General features: G+C 47.6%; 1 protein-coding gene across 1 annotated transcript in view; it reads left to right on the top strand.

Annotated features, from left to right (window-relative positions):
* Positions 1 to 490: 490 nt before the first annotated feature.
* The window catches only part of CARS2 (cysteinyl-tRNA synthetase 2, mitochondrial (putative)), a gene marked incomplete at both ends in the record, with an annotated part of 15,962 nt that continues 1,431 nt past the window's right edge, over positions 491 to 15,021 (top strand). Inside the window, 8 exons of the mRNA XM_009071421.1 lie at positions 491 to 608; positions 3,472 to 3,543; positions 4,145 to 4,250; positions 5,568 to 5,651; positions 7,682 to 7,811; positions 8,985 to 9,118; positions 12,205 to 12,272; positions 13,626 to 13,692. Coding sequence (XP_009069669.1) covers positions 491 to 608; positions 3,472 to 3,543; positions 4,145 to 4,250; positions 5,568 to 5,651; positions 7,682 to 7,811; positions 8,985 to 9,118; positions 12,205 to 12,272; positions 13,626 to 13,692 — 779 coding nt within the window. The remainder of the gene's footprint in view (positions 609 to 3,471; positions 3,544 to 4,144; positions 4,251 to 5,567; positions 5,652 to 7,681; positions 7,812 to 8,984; positions 9,119 to 12,204; positions 12,273 to 13,625; positions 13,693 to 15,021) is intronic.

Here is a 15,021-nt window from a genome sequence, read left to right as displayed (position 1 = left end):
CAGGGTAGGGGTTTGGGACTAGATGATGTGTGAGGGCCGTTCTGACCCTTAAATTCTATGACTCTAACTTCCTTTGAATCCTGTTCGGTTTCTCCCCATTCTTCTGCTGTGTTAGAGTGTACAAAGCCCAAGGGATGTGTGTCTGGAATACCTGATCTGTGTGTCTTACCTCGTGCTGTTCATTCCCAAAGAGTCTCCTGGCTCACTGGAGCTCGTGATGCCCTTGGGTGGTTGAATAAAGAGATGCAACAAAGGAAAACACTCAGGGAATTTGCTGTAATGTGTCACTAATGCCAGAAGAGGGTAGGGCAGTTCAAGGGAAATTGGCTTGACTTTTGTGCAGGTGGTGACTGTTCTGACTGAAGATCTTCTTGCAAGCTTGGGGTGTTTATGTTGTCCTCTGTGGCTGTTAGTGCTGTTGGTTGGTTTTGCTTAAGGTTATTCTTACTGCTATATGTTTAAGAGCTCATGGCTTTTTTTTCTCTTCCAGCTCCTATGTGAGGTTTGATATCATTCGAAGGATAATGACGAGGTTTTTTGGGATTGAAGTGATCATGGTGATGGGGATCACAGACATCGATGACAAGATCATAAAGAGAGCCAGCGAGGTGGGTGTTTGCTGCAGTCTTCGACCCAAACTTCTGGTGTTTTCTACAGCTACTTACATAGGAAAATTAACCTGGGATTGGGGTTCTTTTCATGGAACCATCAGTGTTGGAGGAGACCTCTAAGACCATCGAGTCCAGCCATGAACCTGTCTCTGCTGAAACCCCTAAACCCTAAACCAGATCCTCCAGTGCCAGATCCAGATGCCTCTTCAACACCTCCAGGGATGGTGACTCCACCACCTCCCTGGGCAATATCCCAGTGCCTCAACACCACAACAGGGAAAACATTTCTCCTAACAACTAATCTGATTCTCAAATCTCTGAGTGATGTTTGTTTAATTAATTAGGGCTGCCTTGCAGCACCCATGGCCAGGAGCCTCCTGCCGCTCCCCCTGCCTGGTCACAAGGAACAGAAATCCAGGGTGAGTCAGCAGCACAGTGAAAGTTCTCTTACCCCAAGACTCAGCTCGTGAGCTCTGGGGCAGCTCTGTGCTGGGTTGTGTGTGCAGCACTGCCACTGAGCAGCTCCTGCGAGGTGTTTAGCACCATCTAGCTGCAATGTGAGGTCCCTGGAGAGCTTTATCAGGCTTGGCTGGCAGAGCAGTCAACACTGAGTATGTCCTGGGCAGAGTGGGGGCTCCAGACAAAGTTTGTTAGAGATGCTCCTGCTGAGTCCCAAGGGGCAGAAAGGATCTCCTGGATTTCCAAACCCCTTCCCAGAGAGGAGCCTGGAGGGTCTGGATCCAATCCCAGCCCCAGACTTTGTCCATGGTTTGGGTGTAAAGGATTTTGCATGTGTAACTGAACCTTTGTCCAACTTTGTCCTGTGTTCAAGGATGGCAAACCAGAGATATTAGATAAATAGATATGATTTGTACGAGAATGATTAGACCAAAAGGTTTAACCGGAATTACTTTACACAGCACGAGAGGTAAGAACTGGTATGACACAGTGCACTACAAAGCAGTATTGAGGCAATATTAAAGCAATTGTGTCACAGCAGCAAAGACAATTATGAAGCAGAGATTGATATTACTCACCCAGGTCAATGACCATGGGCAAATCTCTTTGGCTCAGCCTCGAGGAATGACTTTGAGGGGCTTCCTCACTCCAGGGAGGAACCCTCACACATACACCCCAAGAAGAGATGTGTCAGAAGATCCTACCCTTGAAATTTAGGACTAGGCTGGTATAGTGTCAGTGAGATGTCTCCAGGCTGTGCCAGCTCAGCAGCTTTGGAGAAGTTATCAGCAGTAACCTTTGTTTGTTCACCAGGTTTACCATGTCTTCATCTCACTCTCAGGATGTTTAACTTTGGGGCTGATGAGTCAGGCTGGTTTCAGCACTATCCAACCCCAAAAGCAGCATGACAATCCCTGCTCCATCCACCACTGGTAGCTTTGCAAACAGGGCATTGGTCAAGTTGTTTACAGTGCAGGGATAAATCATGGTCAGACTGGAGCTGGAAATGCTTGGAAGTTGGATTTTAATCTGCCTTTCTTTTACCAGCTGAATGTTCATTTCAGTTCTTGTTTTGATTGTTTTAAAAGCCACAGTTAGAACCCTGAAGTACTAAGAATGTGTTGTGTTTTATTCTGTATCTTGACTCTTTTGCTTGTTTTTAGAGTCTGTAACTCATGTCTTTCATCCCTGGAGGTGTTTCAGAGACATATGGATCTGACACTGGAGGATCTGGTTTAGGTTTAGGGGTTTCAGCAGTGACAGGTTAATGGTTGGACTTGATGGTCTTAGAGGCCTCCTCCAACCTTGATGGTTCTAGGATTGTATGTGCAAGTTGCCTTCCCTTTTGGGTTGCACTTGTTATCTCTGCTAGAAGATCCTGTCCCTGCCTATAATTCCATGGGTGAGAATTGCAGAGAAGGTGCTTGAGAAACCTGGCAAAGCTTGGGATTGACTCGCAGTGTTGAGATCTATGAGTGCCCATGATCTGCTGAAACAGCTGGTTTTCCTAAATCACTGCAAGTGAATCTCTCATCTCCTTCTGCAGCTCTCCTGCTGTGGAGGTGGTGTCTGTTCCCTGCCAGGAACTAGGATGGGTTTCACATCCTGTGGCACACTTTGTCACTGCAAATGGAAGATCCTCTCACAAGGGAAATAGTTGGACAGGGAAGGAGCTGATTACATTAATCTTTGGTTGCTTTCCCTTAAGAGATGTGTTTTAACACTTTGGAAGCTCAGAAGGGTAAATGAACACTACTTTAAAGCTATTTATAACTCACATCTCCTCCCTGTGAACGTTGGATTAATAAGCCTTTCTGACCCCTCACCTTGGGGGCTCTGAGCCTTCCCGTTAGGCCTTGCTGTCTGATCCAAGATTGCCATCTTCAGTAGTTCAGGTGAGACTTTGAGGTGCTGGAGCAGGTCCAGAGAAGAGCAATGAGTCTGGTGAAGGGACTGGAGCACAAGTGCCACGAGGAGAGGCTGAGGGAGCTGAGGTTGTTCAGCCTGGAGAAGAGGAGGCTCAGGGGAGACCTTATCACCCTCTGCAACTCCCTGACAGGAGGTTGGAGTCAGGTGGGGGTTGGTCTCTTCTCCCAGGCAACCAGCAGCAGGACAAGAGGGCACAGACTCAAGCTGTGCTGGGGGAGGGTTAGGTTGGATATTAGGGAGAGATTTTTTAGGCAGAGAGTGCTCAAGCATTGGAATGTGCTGCCCAGGGAGGTGGTGGATTCACCATCCCTGGAAGTTTTCAAGCTGAGACTGGATGTGACACTTAGTGCCATGGTCTAGTAACCATGGTAGGGTTGGACTTGGTGATCTTGGGGGCCTTTTCCAATCTAGATGATCCTATGATTCTGTGATACTCTGAGCTGTGCTTTCCTGACCTGCCTCTCTCTTGCAGATGAATGTGTCGCCAGCAGCTCTCGCTCGTGTCTATGAGGAAGACTTTAAGCAAGACATGGCTGCATTAAAGGTGCAAATGCTCAAATGGAGAAGCAAACCCAAGTTTTGGAGTGAGAAAGTTAAATTGTTTAGGAACACTGTTTTTTCCCCCCTATGCGAACAATAATTTTGGGCCAGGTTCTGTGTGTCTCTCTCTTTTTCCCCTTGGTTCACATATGTTCCGTATTTACTACGATGCAGAAATACTCTGATCCAAGGCATAGGAGACATCAAGTTTTTGACTTCAGATGACTTGCCTTCTTGTTCTAAATCCTTGCCAGAAGAAAGAAATAAGCCACTAGGAAAAACTAGTGTTTGTTTTGCCCATTCTTCAAGTATTTTTTTATGTGTGTGTAATATTTTAAGTCACAGACTCATAGGATTTTAGGGGTTGGAATGGAGCTTAGAGATGACACAGTCCCAACCCCCTGCCCTGGGTAGGTTGTTCAAGGCCACATCCAACCTGGCTTATGATCCAAATCCTGCTTCTGATATTTCTGTGATATTTGTAGTTTTAATTTACAGACAAAATTGAGGAGAATGTCCTTCAAAGTTTGTTTCTTAGAGCAAAGGGACTTGTCAGCAGTGAGTTTCATACAGGTTAATGAGATGTCACTCTCTCCTTGCTTCAGGTCCTCCCTCCTACTGTGTACATGAGGGTGACGGACAATATTCCGCAGATCGTTTCCTTTGTACAGGCAATAATTGATAAGGGACAAGCCTATGCAACCCCACAAGGTAAGGATCCAGGCAAGGCAGCTCCTTGTCCAGCACATGGTCAGGAACTCCGTGCTCCTAATCATCCTGTGCTGGGATGAGATGAGACGCCCTGTGCCAGGCTTTGCTGATTAGCAGAGAGGGTGAGAGCAGCTTGCTTGTGTTGACAGGAGTTGGCAGAACAACTGTTCCTTGATTTCTACTCTCAGTGTAGCTCATTAATGAATATAATTGTTTGCTGTAATGAACTGCTGTCTAAGCTCCTGTGGGGATGTCAGAGAATCATAGAATCATCCAGGTTGGAGGAGACCTCTAAGATAATTGAGTCCAACCATTAACCTGTCACTGCTGGAACCCCTAAACCCTAAACCAGATCCTCCAGTGCCAGATCCAGATGCCTCTTCAACACTTCCAGGGATGGTGACTCCACCACCTCCCTGGGCAATACCCCAGAGCCTCAATTCCACAACAGGGGAAACATTTCTCCTCACATCCAATCTGACTCTGCCCTGGCTCAGCTCAAGGCCATTCCCTCTAGAATCCTTCTCCAACCACTAGCTCTGCTAAAAGAATCCGTGCATTGTGCATTGCAGGCACATCTTTCACAGCACACAGAAGATACATATCTCTTGCTTAGAGCCAAGAGGTTCCCCCAGGTTTCCTGTAGGAACCAGGCCAGGACTAGTATCACTTTCTGCAACTCCCTGCCAGGGTTGGAGAGAGGTGCTGCCATGGCTGCAGGGAGAGGACTAGAGGGAATTGGCCTTGAGCTGAGCCAGGGCAGAGTCAGATTGGATGTGAGGAGAAATGTTTTCCCTGTGAGGGTGTTGAGGCCCTGGGATATTGCCCAGGGAGGTGGTGGAGTCACCATCCCTGGAGGTGTTGAAGAGGTGTCTGGATGTGGCACTGGAGGATCTGGTTTAGGGTTTAGGGGTTCCAGTAGTGACAGGTTATTGGTTGGACTGGGTGATCTTAGAGGTCTCCTCCAACCCTGATGGTTCTATGATTCTACTCCCTGATTTGGGTGCACTGTAGCTGGAGCAGCAGTAGGTTGTGCTGCACTCAGGGAGAGGATTCTGTCTGTGCATGGGCAGGGAAGTACCTGGAGAGGTCTCCAGATTCAAAGTCAGCCTGTGTGCAGTTTGAGACATGCTCTGAGGTCCTTGCAGCACTGGGGAACATGGAGCATCTCCTACTGCTTGTGCAGTATTCCTGAGTTTCTAAATCAGAATTTACAGTGGGAGTTGAAGGGTATTTTGCTTTGCTTCCAAGGAAGTATTATCTCCTCATGAATGTGTCTCATCTTTGCTGTACAACTAAACACTTCTTTCCTATTAGGCAATGTCTATTTTGATGTGAATTCCTGGGGAACAAGATATGGAGTGTTAACTGCTGTTAATCCTGATGCCCTTGATGAGACAGGTAAGCTCATGGCACCAGCTTTGTATCCATTGCATTGTTTGAACGTGTAATGTGTAAACTTTACAGTCTGAAACAGTTTTCTGACCTGTTGTGTACAGTCAACTGGTTGGTTAATTAGGATTCCATTGCTTTATTTATAGAGACACTCTCTGTTGCTAGAGAGGAAACTTCTTCTCTCTTCATCCTTGAATTCCCCTGGGCCTTTTCTTTCTGATACCTTAGAGTTAGGATTCCTAACCAGTTTTAGTTAAATCCTTGGGAGTGGCACAAGCCTCCCAGTGAAGTGATGGTCTCAGTGTTGCACTAGCCACCAGTGAGACAGTCCAAGGGAAGCACAGGGAATCTCATCTCCCGTGTTGTTCTTGGGGCAGCTGCACATGCTGTCGGGGTGAGTGTCTGCTCACATTACTTGCTGCTGGGCTCCTGTTGATCAGCCTCCTGGTGTGAGGGGGAGCAGTCTCTTCATGTGCTGTGCTAGAGCAGGTCTAGGTTGTGGGTCTTTCTCCTGCAGGATTACTGAGCCTCTTCGTAGAGTGTCTAAGTTGGGTCTGATCAGGTCCTGCGTTGGAGAGTTTGATGCAGGTCTCTGCATCCTCTTGCACGCTGAAGTTCAGCACTTCATCGCTGAAAAGAATCTGTTTGCAGTTACAGAAGATGCTTGGCAGGCTGATATGCTCAGGTGAATTGCAGCCAGGTTGTTTCAGCATATCAGCTAACACAGGGAATGCAGTTTGTCAACAGTTGCTTAGAGGTTACTGACTGCAGAGGCAGCCAACAGCCTCCTGGGCTGCTCTGGGAAGAGCATTGCCAGTAGGTCAGTGGAGGGGATTGCTTTCTGCTCAGCGCTGGTGAGACACTGGCACAGGTTGCCCAGGGAGGCTGTGGCTGGTGCCCCAACCCTGGCAGTGTTCAAGGCCAGGTTGGATGAAGCCTTGAGCAACCTGATGTAGTGAGGAGGTGTCCCTGCCCAGGGCAGGGATTGTGGCTGGATGATCTCTAAGCTCTATTCCAACCCTTAGATTCTATGATCTTAGAGGTCTCCTCCAACCTTGATGGTTCTAGGATTCTGTCACAACTAAGTGTATTGTTATTCCTAAAGCTTTTGGCAGTTGTTTTACTTACAACTGAGAAGGTGAAGAGAGCTTTTCTGTAACTGTGTACACAAAGAGAGGCAGAGAGGAATGGAGTCAATTGCTCAGCCAGAGCTTGGCAGGCTAGTGGAGGAGCCAAGATGAAGATTCAGTGGATGGAACTAGGGTTATACTTCTCTCTCTTTAGCTCTTAGGAGTTTAGAGTTCTATGACTGTAAATGTGAGGTCATGTATGTGTCAGAAAAAGCCCCAGAGAGTCCAGAACTCTGTTCTGTGGCTCCTGCCAGGGAGTGGTGTGTGGTCAGCCAGGGGTTAGGACCCAGCAGAGGTGAACTATCCTGTGGTGCTGTGGCAGAGAGGAGTCTGTTTTTTCCTTGGCTGTCTGGTGAAGGAAGCAGCAAATGCAGCTGGGGAGGAGAGCTTTGTCTTGGTGAAAATAGTACTGCTACTGTCCAGGAGTAGTTCTGGTTCTCATCTCTGCCCTTGCTATTTTAGAATCTGAAATGGAAAGTATTTGTGTCCCAGAGAAAACATTTTGGGTTTCTTTGTGGATTTCTCTGTTTGATTAGGGGTTGTGGGTGGCTTTAGTTACCTTTTCTACTGCTGTGTTATCTGTTTGTCCTGAGGAAACTTGCGGATAAAGGACTGAATGAATGATAGAAATCCAGGGGAGGCTGAAAGGATAGGATTCATTAAGGAATCTGGCTCCATCTTTTTAGCTTGTAGAAATCTATTTCAATACAGTACTTTGTTTCAAATGCTTGATGAGGAACTGGAAGTGAGGGGGAAGGAAGGAAGGAAAGTTGCAGTGGAAAGCAAGTTGAGTGAAGGGGATTAAAATCTGAGCAGTTCACTAAACACACATTTCCTCTTGCTGTCACTTGGTCATTTTTTCCCCTTTGAGCCAGATCCCATTAACAAATCACTTATTCTTTGCAGCTGATTCTGATAAACGACATGGTAGAGATTTTGCCCTGTGGAAAGCTGCCAAGCCTCAAGAGCCTTCTTGGAATTCTCCCTGGGGAAAAGGAAGACCTGGATGGCACATTGAGTGTTCCACCATATCAAGGTCAGGTGGCTTGGCTTGGACATCTGTTGTCAGTCACAGTGCAGTGGTAGCTGCAGCACTGGAAGTGTTTCCTCCTTAGTAGACAGCACTGGTTTGAATGTGACCTGTTGTGCTATTTGGGATGTCACACGAGGCCCAAATAAACTTCACTGTCTCCATTTGTTTTGGCACCTTCTCTTGAGAGACACTTGGTGTTTGAAATGTGGCACACAGGATCACACAGGTGATTAGCAACTCTTTTAACCTAAACTGAGGAACCAAAGGTTTGGTGAAAGTTAGGGTACCTCTTTCATTTGCTTTTCCTCCACTTAGAATCGTAGAACCAACAGCATTGGAAGAGGCCTCTCAGGTCATCAAGTCTAACCATTAACCTGTCACTGCTGGAACCCCTAAACCCTGAACCAGATCCTCCAGTGCCACATCCAGACACCTCTTTAACACCTCCAGGGATGGTGACTCCACTACCTCCCTGGGCAGTATCCCAGTGCCTCAACACCCTCACATGGAAAACATTTCTCCTCACATCCAATCTGACTCTGCCCTGGCTCAGCTCAAGGCCAATTCCCTCTAGTCCTCTCCCTGCAGCCATGGCAGGACACACATTCCCCCATCTCTCTCCAGCCCTGGCAGGGAGTTGCAGAGAGCCAGGAGGTCACCCCTGAGCCTCTTCTCCAGGCTAACCAAGCTCATCTCCCTCAGTCCTTCCCCATGTTTTCCAGCCCTTTGCTGCCCTTGTTGCCCTTGGCTGGACTCGCTCCAGTGCCTCAATGGCCTTTGGGCAGTGAGTGCCCAAAGCTGAGCACAGCACTGAGCTGGGACCTCCCCAGTGCCCAGTGCAGGGGGATGAGCACTGCCCTAGTGCTGCTGCCACACTCTGCTGGAGCCAGGCTAAGATGCCCTTGGCCTCCTTAGCCACCTGTGCACACTCTTGGCTCCCACTGAACTGTGCCACCAGCACTGCCAAGGAGTAGTAATTAAGGAGAAGTAATTGTGCCCTGTCCATACAAGTTCTTTTGCAGTTCTGATATCTGAGATACAGGTCTTGTTTTAAAACTGGGCTTATTAAATTGTACACTCAAATTTATGTTGCTTCTCCTTGCTCTTTTCTGCATTTCTTTTTACAAACAGCTTTTTGTAGTGTTCTACTTACTGATGAGGAAAATGTCATTACAGTGCAGTGTTTGGAAAGCAGTTGGACATCCATTCCGGGGGAATAGATCTGGCATTTCCTCATCACGAGAACGAAATCGCCCAGTGTGAGGTTTATCATCAGTGTGAGCAGTGGGGGAACTACTTCTTGCATTCAGGTAAGTGAAATGTTAGTCACCCTGAGAGAGCTGTACAAATACAATGGTTTCAGTTTTTTAGGTTTGGCATTTTATGCCCCACAATACTGGAGCACCTCAGTGATGAGGAAAGGCTGAGGGAGTTGGGACTGTTCAGCCTTGAGAAGAGACAACTCAGCCAGGGCCACCCTAGAGCACATAGCTCAGGGTTGTGTCCAGATGGCCCCTGAACACCTCCAGTGAGGGAGAATCCACAACCTCTCTGGGCAATCTGTTCAGTGCTCAGTGACTACACAGGAAAGAAGTTCCTTCCTCAGGTTCAGGTGGAACTCCCTGGGCAGCAGTTGTTGCTGTTCCCACTTGTTTTGATTGGTTTCCCTACTGAGCAGAGTCTGATCATCTTCTTGGCACTTCCCATTCATGGACTCGAATCCATTCATGAGGTCCCTCTCAGTTGTCTCTTCTGGAGACTGAACAGCCCTAACTCCCTCAGCCTTTCCTCATCACTGAGGTGCTCTAGTCCCTTCAGCATCTTCCTTGCTCTCCCCTGGACCTGCTCCAGGAGCTCCATGTCCCTCTGGTCCTGAGGAGCCCAGAACTGGACACAGTCCTCCAGGTGTGTCCTCATGAGGGCTGAGCAGAGAGGCAGGATCACCTCCCTGACCTGCTGGCAATGCTCTTCCCAATGCATCCCAGGATCCCAATGGCCATTTTAGACACAGGGACACACTGTGACTCATGGGCAGCCTGTTGTCCTCCAGGACCCCCAGGTCCTTCTCTGCTGTGTAGTGCCTTGTCCCTTTGTAGTGATCTGACCAACTGCAGCTTCTCTCTGCTTTCCATGCAATGTGGGTGACTTTGTATAGTCCATAGATGTCACTGACCTTATCTTTGCCCCTGAAGTGACCTTGCTGGCTCTACCTGAGTAGACTGTACAGAAGTGTCCTTTTGTGTTCAGCATGTTACACTGCCTGGCATCATGTAGAACTGCTCCTTGGCACAGCAGTGCTTCCTTCAGTGGAGTTTGTGCTCTACAGTGCTTGGAACAACATTGGTGGTACTAGTGCTGTTCCCATGGATGGAAACAACCTTGTAGTTAGTTCTCCCTATTGGAGTCATGGTGGTTCTGGATGGACAGCTGAAGTCAATGGCAAGTCATGTTCAGTCCTGCAGTCTCTCTCTTTGCTGAGCAGTACTTTTGGGCAAGAAGTCCCTGTGAACTCTTTAGAAGAGCTGCAGAGTGAAGCCTGTGCTATACTCTGAGCTATAGGGGAAATGTTCTTTGATGCTAACTAAATAAAGAGAAGTCAGTTAAAATTAAAAAAAAACCAAAACAAAGGGAGAGAACTTAATTCCAAGGGCAATTTGTAGACTTTGGTTCTTTAGGAGCTGACAGATTACATTCATTAAGTCAAGGAATTTTGCTGGAGGATGAGGACATGAATTATTTAGGGCAAATGAATCAGCTTCAGAAACAATTTATTCTGCTAACAGACCTCAGAATTTTACAGGCTCAGAATTGGAGGAGCAATCCCCATTAGAGGAAGAAAATCCCTACACTGGGGATAAATCTTCTTATAAGGACTTTATTTTTAGACTACTTGTACTCTGGGAAGAGAGCCAAGGCCAAGTTATGAAAATCCCTGTATTCTGTGATTTTTCAATGAAATCATTTCAGGACTGAAGCTCTGGAAGAGGAGTATTAGTTCAAGTTCAGATGTTACCTGTGCCTTTTGAGGTAAACACAGTCTAACTGTTTGAAGCTTCACTGCCTGAAGTTCAGTTAATATTTAGGCACCTTTGCAAAAGAAAACCTCATCATACCCAGGCTCTTCCCAGGAGAAGTTTGCCTGTATTTGAGCTGTGAGAGCTACAGATGTGCAGTCTCTCTCAGAGCCTGAATGTTCTTCCTGAGCACCCTGAGCTCCCCAGTGCAGTGGTGGAAGTGCCCTCACCTGCTGGCAGAGAGGACAAATGCTGTGACAGCAAGATGGAGCTAAATCCAGCTAGGGCTGTCACTAGTGATGTTCCCCAGGGCTCAGTGTTGGGGCAGGTCCTGTTTTACATCTCTATTGCTGATCTGGACATGGGGATTGAGCACCCTCAGGGCATTAGCAGAGGACACTCAGTTGGGTGGGAGTGTGGATCTGCCTGAGGGTAGGAAAGCTCTGCAGAGAGACCTGGACAGACTGGATCAGTGGCTGACGACAACTGCAGAAGGGACAGTTAGGCTCAGTGCTGGTCCTGCCCTTGGCACACAACAGCCCATGCAGCTCCAGGCTGGGGGAGGAGTGGGGACAGAGGTGTTGGGCACAAAGAGCCTTGGCAGTGCTGGTGGCACTGGTTTAGGGGTTCCAGCAGTGACAGGTTAATGGTTAGACTGGATGATCTTAGAGGTCTCTTCCATCCTTGATGGTTCCATGATTCTATTATCCTTCAGGCCTGAATCCAAGCTCTACATACTCTCTTAAATGCAGTGAAGAGAGTTACTCCCTCTTTCCTGTACCACAGCCCTGCAAAGCCATGGTCTCTGTGACTACTGAAAGTTGCAGCAATGCTCAGAGATGGTATTTCAAAATGAACTAATTCACGCTGGACACTGGAGCTGCATTCCTCCTGCCTCCTTTGTCTCAGTCTCCCAAGACTGGAGAAATAGAGAATGTCTAGAAAATTCCTTTACACATATGATACTTTGAACCACAGAACCAGGGCCTCACTTAGGTTGGAAAAGACCTCCAAGATCAAGTCCAATCTGTGACAAACACCAACAGAACAACTAGACCATAGCACTCAGTGTGCATTGAGTCATTTCCAGAACACTTCCAGGGATGGTGACTGCACCACTTCTCTGGGCAGCCCCTTCCAATGCTTCACAATCCTTTCAGTGAAGAAATTCTTCCTGATGTCCAACCTGAACCTCCAATGCTATAAAACTTTGGATTAAAATCAAATATTGTTAACGGCCACCAGCAAGTCATAACTACAGAAAAGTGTTTGGGATTCAAGGGTTTAGGGGTTCAAGCAGTGACAGGTTAATGGATGGACTGATCATTCTATGATTCTGCTTATCCTGATTGATTTATCTTTTGGTTTTTTTGGTATCCTAGGCCATTTGCATGTTAAAGGAAGTCAAGAAAAAATGTCCAAGTCATTAAAAAATTACATAACGATCAAGGTAATTTTCTCTGATTTGAATAAATGTGTGTTGGTAAGATGTAAATGTCAATCACAGCTCTCTTCTGAGAAAGCTTTGGAGCATGTTCAGCCAAAGACCTGAAGTGTTTGTTTCTCTAGTCCTGAGGTATCTGTCATTGTGGATCTGGATGGGGGATACCTGCTCAGACTCAGGGCCTGCTTGGAACTGCTTAGAAGGACATGGTGTCTGCCCCAGCCCTGGCAATGTTCAGAGCCAGGTTGGATGAAGCCTTGAGCAACCTGGTGTGGTGGGAGGTGTCCCTGCCCAGGGCAGGGGGTTGGGGCTGGATGACCTCTAAGGTCCATTCCAACCCCTAAAATTACATGACTCTATGAACTTGGATCCTGCTGAGCTAGAAGTGTTCGTAGGAGCAGAGTTGGTGCCCAATACTAAACTCCTGCAGTGTAGATTTACGGTTAGACTCAACAGTCTTAGAGGTCTCCTCCAACCTTGATGGTTCTATCATTCTAGGGAGGCTCCTGTGGTTGCTGACACCTCTTGCTAGAATTGGGTAATTTCCTTCCTTTAGGCAAAGCTTGGGAAGCTGCTCCAGCACATATGTTCCCTTTGTCCTCTGGGAAGACTTAATTAAAATCCCTTTAAAAAGAAGTTGTATATGAGCTGCTTCATCCGTAATTCGTCTGATGCTGTCTGGGTAGAGCTAAGCCCTGTCTCCCCCAGGGAAGTGCCCACAGCTCACTCTGTGTGCAGGAATCTCACCCGTCTCATCAGATGTTGTGGAGAAAGGACCAGGAATGCAGTGCATGGAGTTAAAAGCAGCATATAAAGCTTCCCCTCTGTGTCTGCAGTGATTTGTGCTGAGGGAGCAAAGCCTTCAGACCCATCTCTGTCCCCGTGGGTCTCTCTTTTCTTGTCTGCCCTTATACACAGCTCACAAGTATTTAATCCTGCCCAGAAAGTGATTTCCAGTCCAGTGAAACAGTCTCTTCCCTGTACAGTTGCTTTGCACCTTGGAAGTTAAGCCCTTCATGGAACTTTTTATACCTCTGCCAAAGGAGGGAAGGTCTGTCCAGGACCTGCAAAAACTCTTACACTGATGTAAAGTCTAAAATAGATCAAATCTATTTCCATACGCGATAGACATAAAGACAAGATATAAACACACACACCATGTCCACCACAAGGCAGTGAAAAGTGCTTTGCAGTGAATTATGAAACCAGTGCTAGAGTTTAAAGCTTTTTGCCTGTCTTAAACTGTTATTTGTCGTGTTAGTGTGTCTGAAGCACTCCGTGAAACTCGTGCCAGGAGTGGAACAGCTCCTGAAGGAATGGACATAACACTCATTCTGTCTTTTTGTGGGTGGAGTTTAGGACTTCCTGAAGAAGTTTTCATCAGATCAGTTCCGGATGTTTTGTTTGCGTGGCAGATACAGCTCAGGTAAGGAAGAACCACCTTGTTTGTTGAGGAACACTTGGCTTTCCATGCACATTTCCCAAGCTGGTGATGTGGAGGTAGAACAACCCTCCTTGCAGTTCCCTCTGGTGTGGAAAGGCTCTGGTGGTGCTCACTGGCTCACATGGGCTCTACTGTGCTCTGGTGAGACCCACCTGGAATACTGCACACAGTTCTGGTGCCCTCAAGGTGAGAAGGGCATGGAACTGTGGGAGCAAGCCCGGAGGAGCCACAAAGTTGCTAAGAGGATTGGAGCATCTCCCCTGTGAGGACAGGCTGAGGGAGTTGGGGCTGTTCAGCCTGGAGAAGAGAAGGTTGTATGGAGACCTCAGAGAACCTTCCAGGATACGTGTCATTCCCAACACACTTAGCTGCCCTAGGAGAGGGAGCTCCACTGGGCAGATCAGATGGGTGGCATCTGCAAGCAGCTAGAGGTGTTAACGAGCAAAAAGACTTGTTAGTCCAGAGATTCCATGTCTGTGAAGGTTTGCAGCACACTGAACACTGATGGACACACTAGCAAAGCCCCAGAGCCTTAACCACACCACACACCTCTCCTGGTCACACTGCTACAGGTGCTTTATCCCAGGCAGCTAGGAGCCCACTACACCCCCACAGCAGGTACTTCCCTGTGCTCCACCACCCCCTTGTCATGCCAACAAGCCAGCAGACCCAGCAATGGTCCGTGCTGGGCATTTGGCAGGCCCCAGTCAGCTAGTGAAAACACTAGCCATGTGAACATCTCTTCCAGTTCAAAGTCACTGGAAACACTACAGGGTAGACAGGAAAGCTAAAATCTCCCACACTTCTGTGCACCAGCAGGGTCTGCCAGGTTAGGATGATCATTAGGTTATCAGGTGCTGGTGTGAGTGAGCTGCACTTACCACAGAAGGGCTTGAGCACTCAGGAACTCCACAGGACAAAAACTGACAACACAGCAGGGAGATCAGAAGGTATTAGCAATCCCTTGTCATTCCCTATGGGAATAGAAGGCAAAGCTCCACCTAGGTAAATCTCCAAAAGCAGCTGATCGTGACCGAAATACAAGTGACTGCAACAGATGCTGATCAGGGACAGAGGGAATTCGGTAATTGAAAGTGCAATTAACTGAGAGTCACAATTAAGTGCAGTCAGGAAGATGTTTAGAGAGATGGTTGTGCACTGAGCTCTGTAGAGATGTTTCCGTTGAATCACAGAATTTTAGGGGTTGGAATGGACCTTACAGCCCCAACCCCTGCCCTGGGCAGGGACACCTCCCACCACAACAGGTTGCTCAAGGCTTCAGCCAACCTGGCTGGGAACACTGCCCCGGTT

This window comes from Acanthisitta chloris, unplaced genomic scaffold (genome assembly GCF_000695815.1).
Source record: "Acanthisitta chloris isolate BGI_N310 unplaced genomic scaffold, ASM69581v1 scaffold18873, whole genome shotgun sequence".
Classification (NCBI taxonomy): Eukaryota; Metazoa; Chordata; class Aves; order Passeriformes; family Acanthisittidae; genus Acanthisitta; species Acanthisitta chloris.
Note: the sequence above shows the minus strand (reverse complement) of the source record. Positions and strands in the feature narration are given on the sequence as shown.